General features: G+C 35.3%; 1 protein-coding gene across 1 annotated transcript in view; it reads left to right on the top strand.

Annotated features, from left to right (window-relative positions):
- PARP8 (poly(ADP-ribose) polymerase family member 8) overlaps window positions 1-5,967 on the top strand; it is a gene marked incomplete at both ends in the record, with an annotated part of 176,683 nt that extends 170,716 nt beyond the window's left edge. Inside the window, 1 exon segment of the mRNA XM_079702728.1 lies at window positions 5,865-5,967. Coding sequence (XP_079558854.1) covers window positions 5,865-5,967 — 103 coding nt within the window.
- Window positions 5,968-12,499: the final 6,532 nt, after the last annotated feature.

Here is a 12,499-nt window from a genome sequence, read left to right as displayed (position 1 = left end):
CTTATAAGATGAAGCCCAGTCTCCTTTACAAAGGGAACCAACTGATTCCTTGGTGCTTTGTTCTTCCTTCAATACCACTGTGTTGAAAGTGGAGGAGATCCAATCTCCAGCTGTATGGCCCACCATTTTTCATTGCCCGCTGTTTCTCACCCCAGGACGTTATGCTGCACAAGCTGAACTGTATGCTGGGATTTCCACACTCCATGCTCTTGCTCTTTCCTTTCTCCATTAATCTTGGATTCTCTCTTCCATTTTCTTCCCTTATATTGTTTATCTAATTCCCACTCCTCTTTTAAATCTTAATGTATGTCTTCCCTCTTCCCAGAAACTTCCCTGGATGCCTTTGTGCTGCTCCCTTTTTTTTTTTTTTTTTTTTTTTTTGTGGTACGCGGGCCTCTCACTGTTGTGGCCTCTCCCGTTGTGGAGCACAGGCTCCGGACGCACAGGCTCAACGGCCATGGCTCACGGGCCCAGCCGCTCTGCGGCATGTGGGATCTTCCTGGACCGGGGCATGAACCCATGTCCCCTGCATCGGCAGGCGGACTCTCAACCACTGAGCCACCAGGGAAGCCCTGTGCTGCTCCCTTTTGTAACTGTGTAATACCCTGGGCATGTGTTTATTACTGGATTGTTCTTTTTTATGCATTGTCTTCTCCATTAACTCTGTATACCTCTTGAGGTCAGGGACTATACAGCTCATCTGTGTTTGCGTACCTAGCATAGTGCTTGGCAGATACATAGGAATGAATGAAATGCCCATTTTATAACTGCTTGCTGGATATTTTGTCCCCCAAAGTCCACTAGTACCTTAAAATCATTATGTACAAAAGTGGAACCCATTACTGCTGTAGTTTTCAATTCCTTTTTCCTTGCTCACTAGTCATCAGTTCCCAATTACATCTTTTCACAATTACATCTTTTCACAGTTTTCTTCTATAAACACCTTTGTTTCAGTGGGTATCGTTCTCTCCCCTAGAGTACACCAAAAGGTTACTGGTTATTTTCCATGCTTCTGATTTCTTCATTGCTCCTAATCTGTTTTTTAAAATGCCAGATTTTTTAAACATTGCCATCATTATACCAGTGATACCTGTTCAATGTACAGAAACTGAAATCAAAGGTAAGCAGAAAGAGAGACAATCACCCATCATATTCCCACTTAGAGTTAGCTATGGTTAATAGGATCATACAATTTATACCACATTATTTTTCCAAAAGGAGAGTTTGATTATTCCTTGCTCATACAGGCTGATAGTTATTAACAAATAAAAACATGGCATTCTGCAATATAGTGCCCATCTGACTTGACTTCAGTTACCCATACAAACCACTGATTGAATAAAATTATTATCCAAGCTGTTTCTTGAAAAAAACTTGGAATTCTTTTCCCCACTAATGTGCCTTTGCTCAGTCAGTAGGAATGGTTAGCTTTCTCACCAGCTCAGCCTTTAGCCAATCTTTCCAGGCTTAACTGTATGAACTTTTCCATGGGGCCTCTCCTGGCATCCCACTCAAACAGGATCTGTCTTTACTGTCAGTTCTGCTTGCCCTTTCTTTGTATCACCCAGGCTGCCTTGTCCTCCAGTTATTTGCATAACTCTATTATCTCCCCTAGTAAAATGCAAATTCTGTCCATGTTTGGGAATCTTACATCTTGTGCAGAAACACATAATACATATTGAATGAAAGCAATGACAAAAGACTGAATGTTCTAACTTAATAAACAGATTTATACACAGGCTATGAAGCAGACAGTACACTACAGCATCAGATTTCTTACAAGAACTTTGGAGAAGTGCTGGATATCATTCAATTCACAGTGAATTTCTCCTCTCTGTGACTAATGAAAAACAGTGCTATCATTTCTGGCTTCCAGATTTAGGGAGTCAGAAAACAAGTGTAGGGCTTCCCTGGTGGCGCAGTGGTTGAGAGTCCGCCTGCTGATGCAGGGGACACGGGTTCGTGCCCCAGTCCGGGAAGATCCCACATGCCACGGAGCGGCTGGGCCCGTGAGCCATGGCCACTGAGCCTGTGCGTCCGGAGCCTGTGCGTCCGGAGCCTGTGCTCCGCAACGGGAGAGGCCACAACAGTGAGAGGCCCACGTACCGGAAAACAAACAAATGACAACAACAACAACAAAAAGTGTATGTGAACCAATCTTAAAACTGTCACAGAGCTGCTATAATCAGTTTGAAAATAAAGGTTGTCAATACATTTAAGTTTTTGTCCAAGAAATTTCCTAACATACCCAAGAGAGTTCCAGGTAGCCAAATTCCATCTATTGTCTCATAGCTTTTAAAGCAAATTGGTTTATTATTAATAAAATTTCAGTTATCTTTTTATACTCCTAGGAACATATGTAATTTTTGTCTTCTTTTAGATGATTTCATTTTTCCTTCTGTAGAAAACCCCAGTCAAGTGTATCATTTCCCTATTGATATCATTCTTGCTGTATTTCTTTTTTTTAATTTTGTTGCTGCCTGGATGTAAGTGAACTTCAGTGTTATATTAACAACTTAGTGTTTGTCTGCAATACTAATAAATATCTGCAAAATAGTCTGTATGCTATATTGTAATAAGTGTTTTAATGCCACTAGAAATTCATTTATCTAAGCCCTGCTGGTGTACCAATTCAAATGGTAGTTGGTTTTACCTTTACTATTATATATCCTTCATAATTTAAGACACCTGAATGCCTTTGACTGATTTTATCCTTCAGCCCATAGCTGTTGTGTTTCCTTATGGGCTTCATAGACAATGGAAAAATAAGCATTTTTCTTAATACTTTCAATCTCAATCCCTCACCCTTGCTCTCTATTCTCTCCTCCTCCTGTGTTCTTTCTATAAATTATTATAGTTTATTTAAAGAATGTGAGTCTCATCTCCTCTCCATTAACTTCAAATGCTTTTTAAGTGTCAATGAATGTGTAATACTTGGATATAGCAAACCCTTCCGTTTGACTGGGAAATAGAGTGAGGGAGGAGTGATGGGTCATGACTAGAGAAGAAGTTTAGGTTTGGATTATGAAGGACCCAGGTGTGCCATGCCAGTGACACTGGATCTTGTTCTGCAAGTAAAGCGAAGGCCATTTGCATCACTCTAGCAGGGCAGAGAATAGTCTTGTAGGAGGGATGGGGGGATAAGTGTAGAGATAGAAAGATCAGTTATAATGTTATTACAATAGTCTAGGTCAACGTTTCTCACTACAGAAAGAAATGAATTTGACATTGTGACTTGGGAAAGGACAATCTTACTTTGTGTGGTGCAGTCAATACTCTCTGTCCTACTTTATTCTAATTTCATTGGAAAATGCTAGCCTGGACAACCTAATTTCAAAGCCTGCTAACTGTACACAACCTGCCACTTGAAAATTACCCATTTAGACGAATGATAATGAATGCCTAAACGAAGGTGATGGTATTAGATGGAGAGAAGATGCAAGTGGGAATAACTAGGGAAAGGGAAGCAACGTAACTTGATGATGTATTGGATTTGGGCACGTGGAATAACCAAGAATGACTGAAGTTTTCTTGTTGGTAGGGTGGGTAGATGATGGTAGTTCAAATTGAGATATTGACAGAGTAGAAAAGAGCAGTCAGTTTTGAATTAAGATGTTAAGTTCAGCTTTGAATATACCACCTCTGTGATTTCTGTAGGAAATTTATAGTAAGGGAAAGATGTAAGGACTGGAGATACAGTTTTAGGAATCAGCATGTGGGTGATAGTTACAACAATGGGACAGACTAAAGTAAAGTGAGTTTGCATATCATAAAAAGAGGGGACACTGAGGAGGGAATTGTGGATAAAACCAGCATTGAAATAGGAGGCCAGGGAAGAGAATGAAATGAAAGAGACTGAGAATTAATAATCAAAGGGCCAACTAGGGAGGGAAGAGATGATATAGCTTTAAGAAAAAGAGCAGTCAGCTGTATCACATGCTGCAGACATAGCAGATACAACCTCCTGAATTTATCAGCTAGGAGGCCATGGGCAACCATTGTCAGTACTTTTCAGTAGAGTAGTAGGATCTGAAGAATGATTGCAGTGGGTTGAGGAAAAAATGAGAAGTTTTAATGTATTACAGGCAAACCTTAATCAAGGTCAACTTTAAATTGAAAAGAATAGAGATGGTAATATGTAGGCTGGTATCTATTAAGCTGAAAATATCTTATATAAACACCTATTAGGAAACTTAGGATGGAGATAACATGGTGGACTGGTATCAGAAATTGGGAAGCCATCAAGAACCAAAGCAGTTCTGACCTGCCACTCTTCCCACTTCTCTCAAAGCACTATGGTTTCCTTTGTGTCTGGTTCATTCTCTTTTTGTCAGTCTCTTTTGTTTTCCATAATCTGTATCCTAGAGGAGCTAGGCCAGTTGGTTTGATAAAACACCGTTATCTCATTTGGGCCAAGCCTGCAAGCCAGGTTGCTTCCCCAGCCTTGGCTCAGAATTATGGATGGCTTAGCTTACCCTTGGTCCAGTGAGTAGCCTGGATTTATACAAAAACCAGGCTAACATATTTTACTTGCCCAATAAAATATATCTTTATACAGTTTGCTACAAAACATCCAATTAGATCTAGGTCTAAAGCATTTCACTTTACACATTCTCTAGTTTGTAACAGAGCACTTATTGTTTGAACTCCTGAGAAAATAATTACAACTGGGCTTTGTGCCACATATCCCACTCTTTTTTTTACAATAATGTCTCACCATTGGGTGCCTTATGTACACGTATGTGTGTGTGTATTTGCACGGTAAAAATTATCCAAGTAGGCAAACTTGGGCCACTTCTTAGGAGTTTAAACTCGATATAGATGCAACTATCACTAGGTTTTTAAGTAGTTGATTATGTAAAGACTTAAGCTCTCATTGTTATATGTCATCTATTTTATTTTTCTGTATTGTGCTATTTCAGGAGAATTTAAGCATGGTGAGGAAAAGACAGTGGCACACATTAATCTTTGAGACACTATGCTTACACCCCTGGTTATCTATTTTGAAGTAATTACCACTTCTCTAAAGCTTCTGTCTTGAAGTCATTTTTATGAAGTAAAATTAATTCATCACCTATTCTACTCTGAATATTATCATGGAAGTTTAAAAGTTCATTCTTGGAAAATTCTTATTGCCCAAGTAAGTTTATTTGAGGAAATGAATTATCATCTAAAATGTAATTACTTCTTTCTAAAGGACTTAGTAATTGCTGTCCTTTAATGTTATATTTTCACTTCTATTGCTTAGCTAAACTTAGCAGACTGGCATTCTTGTGTGTAGTACCAGCATAAATAAGAATATTGTTGTAGTCGGACTAAATAGAGCAACCAGTGATAAAAAAAAAATGCAGCACTGATTACAACAGAATAATAATTAGAAGGCAGGAATGGCAAAGGAGCAATGGTGGAAAGTGAAGTGATTTTTCTGAGAGTGTCACTGATCAGAAAATAAAGAAATGATTGAAGTAGGAGTGGAGTTAAGAAGTCCAGGACCCAAGGAACATAAACCTGAAGTCAGTATGTTCTTTCTCAGCAGGCTTCATATAACAACTGCTGTGAAAAATGTTTGCAGAGCCAAAGACACTGGGGTGCTTCCCGCATCTCAGGCAATGCTTTATGTGGGGTTAAAAAGTTAAAATTAAAAAGGAAGGGTCAAATTAGGGCATGACGTAGAATAATCATGTGTTCAGTAATGTAAGCACATTACTAAACACAACTGAGAAGGAACTGTCTCTTGCTCTTGATTCCCTTGGGCTGTACTTTAGGTACCAGACAGCATTTCTAAGCTGTCTTAAATGCTTTGGGGATGTTTTTGAATGTTTCTCCTTTTCAAATGTTTTATGTTTCTGTGTCTTGTGTTTTAGCTACGAAGATGGCCAAGTGGGAGACACAAATATTAACACACAAGAAGGAGGCATTCACAAAGAGATCCTTCGAGTAATTGGTAATCAAACTGCTACTGGTTAAAGGACCACCATTTAATTAACATGATTTGAAAGCCTTCCTCGGGTTCAAAGCTGGATTTTGAACTGAAGATGATAACATAATTTATTGTTATTATAAACAAAATTAACCCTTTGAATACTGATTTTTTTCTTAGTATTTCTAAGTTTCTCATTAAATACCTAAAATGGTATAAAATTTATCAGTTGTAGGGTTATGGAATCTAGTAATAAAATTACAACAGCACTTAAACTGAAGTTTGGGTTCCTCACACAATAAACAGATTGAAAAAACAGTTTTGTGCTGATATTTTTATATTAAACTCTTTAATTGGAAGTTTGGTATTATATACCGACATCTTAGGGTACAAAAATAGAACTGAAAGCATTTTATAATGGCGTCTAAATCTATAAGATACTTTGCAATAAGTGTAATGTTTGCACATTCTGATGTGCTATATAATTAGCAGTATGAACATTCGAATGTTTTGGGGAGGGATGTTTCCTAATCTGTTACTTTTCCATATACAAAAACAATTAGGTCTTAGATACAGTGCTTTGCCCAAAAGTATGTAATATACATATCTATAGATTCATGCATCAAAATGTATGATCGTGCATATATGTGTGTATGTACACACATACATGTATTTTAACAACAGAGATGGCACAGCTCCACAATTCTGTTCTCATTCAATGGAAAGAAAATAATGTTCTCTCCGGACATAAACCAAGATATGAGCCAAATTCACCACTGCTCATTCACTGAAAATATTTGCAAACAAGTTTTCTATTTGTTTAAAGAATTTTCCCTTCAGTTAAAATGTAACTCTTTATAATATTATAATTTGGGGAACATCTTTATTCAAATGATAATATGTTTAAAAGAAAGGCCTCAGAATTTAAAACAACAGTATATATATTTTTATTTCCTACTGTGGAACGTTTTTTACATTTATTTGTACCACACCAGCATTTTTATATTTTTCATCTAATACCTCTGCTTATTTTTTTTTCATATTGAGAAAGAAGACAAACTTTGAAGTTTCTTTTATATTAAAAGAACATGAATAAGTTTATATAGAGAACAATAACACCAGCTCTCAGCATTCTCTTTTCAAGAGTCATGTGTGCATCAAAATCATTACTATTTCTTTGGGACCTAAGTTCTTATTCATTACAATTTTTAATTGACAGTGTTTCTTTTCCTGCATGATGTTTTTGGAATAAGGCCATTCATGAGAGCAGTTTAATTAGCAAGTTTGCCACTCTATTCAAACCCTGAATCAAGGCTCATATCTGACTCTAATTTATTTAGAAAGAAAAAATAAAAATGTATACTCATTTGCAAGTGTAATATAAATTCTGTGCTTGTTCCTTTGGTATAAAAGGTGAGAACAAAGGTCATACACATTGTTAAGGATTGCTATCTAGGAAGCATTTACTAATTGTTTGTTTTCTTATATTGTAAATAATTGATATGCCACTTATTTCTGCAAAAATAGACTTGAAGGGATATTAATCATTGTGATAGGATCCACCTAAAACATTGATCTGTTTTGACTTGTGCCTCTGAACTCAAGGCCAGGCTGAGGGATAATATTGGTGTGGTAGGTCCAAGATACAGTATCTTATTCAGTTCTGTGACCAAATATTTGAAGACTTTACATGGGACAAGAGGACTCCTTGCTTCTTTCTGCCAAGACTCCCAAGTCTCCCAAATCCCTTTACTGTGTTTAAAAAATATTTTAAAGCAACAAAATTACATTTTCAAATTAATTTTGTGGGACATTCATGTATATATGACATAAATATGAGGATGTAATAGTAGGATTTAGAAATTGAAATCTTGAAACCCCATGTGTTTGGCCACTAGGACCACTGAGGCACCTCCAAATACTCTTTAAAGTGCCTCCAAGCATAATTTAAAAATGATTAATCCACTAAGCATTTACTCAACAGTTGAGTGACCTGTAAGGGGTATAGTATTAGAATCTGAACTGGAAGGGTAGCTTGGAGGACTCAAGGGAGACTATTTAGGGGAGACAAAACATTATAATACAAACTTCTACTGTCAACTTAAGAATAAAAGTAGATTCATCTATCAGAGCAAGGAAAGTAATTGATAGTTTTAATGTCCACTAAATATAACAGATAATAGACATCTTTTATGACAGTAAGATGTCTTCTTGTGATAATTGAATGCTTTTGCAATGCAGAATGACAGATTTTAGTTTGTTTTGAAAAATTGTCAAAAATTTTTAAGCCTGTATTCTAAAAATAAAGCAGGTCTTCTCATTGGACTTTTGATATTGGGAATACTATAGTAAACTGATGTTTATTTCTAAAGAATCTAATTTCAATACCCATTAGTAGATGAACATCATGCTTTCAGAATCCAAGCAGGTCCTTAAAATTTAGAAGTTTAAACATTATAATCATGCCTTGATTCAGTTACCTCGTTAAGATATTAACTTTTGACTTATTTGATAATTCGAAACATGTGATATTGTATTGTACTTCTATAATCATTTGAAGTCTGTTCACTGATTCTTTGTAATAGTTATACTAATTATGTAGTCATTACTACTTAATATTAACCCACTGAGCAAAGGCAATCATTTATTTCATTCTTCAAGTGGGAGAAGAAGAGCCTTAATTTATTAGTTCTACTTTTTTCCTGCATTACTGATTTTGTAAACATTTCACTATGAATAATTTGTCCTCTTTCATTGTCCACTGTATTTAAAAAGAGAAGAAAATGATTGAACATTCGAGAAGAGAAAAAGTAATAATATACATATAACCTAGTGCTGTAGAATACATTATGGTAAGGTACTTTGGTGCCTTACATTGCGTTATGTTAAAATGATTTTTATTTTGTTGCTCAGCAAATCTCAGTCAAATGTTGGATTTGAAGGTGGTTTCTAAATTTAAAATTTAAATATAAGAGTGCCACATCCTTAAATTCACTCTCAAATACTGTGTGATATAAGAAACCTACTCAAGCTGTTGTTAATGTTATGAATATTTCTCATTGAAAAATTTAAGAGTTTAGAGAAGAAATCCCTCAATTATTCTCCCCTTAGCTAAAACAAAGGAAACTTTTAATATGTAAGTCTATGAATCGTTATTATCACTGAAAGAATTTTATCAGTACTTTGTACCATAATACCATAACTTGCCTTAGGGCATGGGGTTTCAGAAAGTTCTAAGGAAGACCTCATCATCCTTGTTAAAGTCAGGATGACTTCATCAGATAGTGATTTAATACGTCATGAAGGTCCATTCAACCTTGGACTGTCTACCATCTAAATATATGGATTTCATGGTGGCACTTGAAGCACATTTTAAAAATATTATGATGTTATTCTATTGTCCTGCTGAATTCTTCATTATTACACTACCTCAAGACAAATGATAGACTGTTTGTCAAGATAAGTTTGGGTTTCCAGTGTAAGGATCAAATAAAATTTTACAAATGGAAGTCATCAAATAATATGACCGTCAAGACCATGCTAGATCTATGTTGTCAGTTACCTCTTGACAATATACAGTAATATGGATATTTCAACCACCAGTGATGAATAACATAGTTATCAGCCAATGAGTAAGTGAAGGGGTTTCAAGTTGCAAAATTTGAAAATAATTAGTTCCCTTTAGGATTTGTTTTCTACGTGGGCCAATTTTATGTCCTTTCACCTGAAGCCACAAAGAATTGCCCACCCTAAACAGTTAAAGGATTAAAATACCCAACTGCTGTGCCAGAATGGCAGACTGAATATTCAAGTATTCTTGAATGCCTGCTAAGTTTTTGTCAGATTATATATAAATTTGATGTATATTATTACCCAGTAAATTTTTCTTGGGAATTTTGTAGACAGTCTGATGTATTAGGATAAGTTTTTGTAGTTCAAAGGAATTTCAAGTAGTTTTTAGACAAAACATATCATATCCATGAGTGTGAAAAAGCTGTGTTGAAGAATAGATTACATTACACATTTACCAGCAAGTCAGTAAAAAATAGTGCTTATTTACATAGTCAACATAATTTAATGTTCTAAAAATAATTTCTTCAATCTGCCCGATATTTAATGTGTCATTTGAGATTTTTAAAATGCAGCCACTCCTTTATGTAAACATTAAGATATGCCTATGTTTCTTTAATTCTACAGCCTTCTTTACAATAAATTTCTTGACTTTTGTGCACAAAATAGTATTGCAACCTGCTCTTTAGCCTTTGGTGCCTTAGAGTTATTATAAATATTTAACAATATGTACATAATGTAAATACTGCCAAAAGATCACTAAGGCCAAATATTTTCTCTATTCACTTTTTACTGCACTTGCTTTCTATTGCTACTTAAGCCTCTTTTATCCAGCTTTGTAATAGTTCTAACATTGTAGCCAATGTAAATGTTTACTTTCAATAAATCTGAATTTGTTCAACAAGTACGGTATATGTGGGCACTATTTTGAAAACTTGGTTAGGCCTTAGATACTCCTCATGATGAATCTTGCTTCTGGGGACTAGATATTTGAAGTTCTCAATAAACTCTAAAAATGATGCTGCCCTTTTCACTTAAAAATACTTTTAAAATAAGAGGGAATAAAAGAAAAAACTCTTTTTGCCAGTATTCCCCAAGTAGTTGCAGTAGATTTAATTGGTCATGTGAGTACCATTTTAATTTCAAGTTCCGTCAAGAAATACAGGATTGAAACAAAAGATTTTTGTACATTTTATATATATGCTCTATTTATAAACACTTTGGCATAATATCAACTGGAGCATTTCAAATGAACTGTCTTGAATTTTCTAAGCATTTCTGACTTGGTTAGTAATTGGAAAATAATTGTTAAAGCACCACTTTATAAAATACATTTCATTAACTGAATAAGATATTAGACCATAAATAGATATGGTTCTCTAAACACTTCAATAGTAAATATTTATGAGGAGCTAAATTTACATTCTTGTAATAAATAAAATATTTTATTCATGTTACATTTATAGCTGCAAAGCCATAGATAACACACTTCTGGTTTTTAGACTTGATTTCAATTACTCTAGAAATACTTGTTAGAGTCTAATATGCATCTTGACATTCAGTATAAGGAATAGAGAGTATTAGATTTTGTGTTGACCTCAAGGAGACTTCAGTCTATTTGGGAAAGGAAAACACACACGTTTGCAAATAATTCATGAATAGCACAAGGCCAGTGATGCTGAATGGGAAAGACCAGCAATACAGGCAACACTTAGGGAAGGAACAGATCATCTACATCATAGCAATGGGGGAAATACCGTGTGAGATCCTTGGGCATTAGCAGAACACTTAATAGACTGTCCCCAGTCTGAGGACAAGTAAAACAAAGATAGGATGGAAAGTAGGCTTACAGATGAAAGAATCTTGAGTGAACCTACAAAAACTCATACTTTTATATTTGTTGAAACAAAAACTGCAATCCAAATGAAAACTTTGATCCTTTAATCCTTTATTAAAAAGACATTTAATCCATAAATTAGTGTTAATGAGTAGTGTCTTACTAGTATTTCCATTTACTTATTCAGCACTTTTCATAATCTTTTTGCAGCAAAGTTACAATGATTTGCTTGTATATCTGCTTTTGCTTTGTTGTAGATAATACGTATATTAGAAGGCACTTAACTTTTTTGAGTTTTTAGTTTTTGATTCCTCAACCAAATTTTTGATAATTATCTTTTTGACTTCATGGCTCAATCTTACAGACTTGTGGAGCTGTCATTCCCTCATGGGGAATGATATTTCTCCTCATAGGAATATAACTGGCAAGAGTATAGTTCTACATTCCAGGTTAACTTAAAAGTTACACAGGCTGCTTTTTTGGAAAGCCAATGTTGAGAATTTGCTGAGTATTTGGCCTCTATTTCTGCTCCTAACTTCCGGGTCCCTTTTTAAAATTATTTCAAATAGTAGTGATTTGTAACTTGTATCTAAGAAGACTGAAATTTTCAAAGATACCAAATATATATACATATCAATAGTTTAAAAACCAGGTATTCTTGAGTTTCAGATAAGAGAATTTTTTAATTAGATAGGATTTGCTTTATGAGCTCTTGATAATTTAGACAACAGTTTCACACAGATTGTCTCATTTTTCCCATCCACATAACTGGAATGTGTTAGCAGATATCTTTATCTCTTGTAGAGAAGTTAAACACCTTGCCAAAGGGATCACTAGGCTCCAAACCTAGGGTCAGTGTTTCTGAATCTCATCTTTGTGCTCTTTCTAAACCGTGTTTATCACTGTTGAGATCCTAGCTTGGCAAAATGGATAACAAGTGTAAGAATTACAGCAGACTGATGGGAAGAGTCAGTGAAGTTAGGTCTGATTGCCTTGAGGAGTTCTATCAAGGAGTCATTAAATACCATTGCACACACTGGGTGTGGTTTTATTCTGGAGAATCTGGAAGGAAAGAAGTGGAAAAATCATTGTCAGCCCTTAGGTGAGTGACATCATGAAAGTGGAGCTTTGGAAGCTTGCTGACAGCTGTATTCAGAAGGATTTCAGAGGAG

The sequence above is a fragment of the Hyperoodon ampullatus genome, assembly GCF_949752795.1.
Source record: "Hyperoodon ampullatus genome assembly, chromosome: 4".
NCBI lineage: Eukaryota > Metazoa > Chordata > Mammalia > Artiodactyla > Ziphiidae > Hyperoodon > Hyperoodon ampullatus.
Note: the sequence above shows the minus strand (reverse complement) of the source record. Positions and strands in the feature narration are given on the sequence as shown.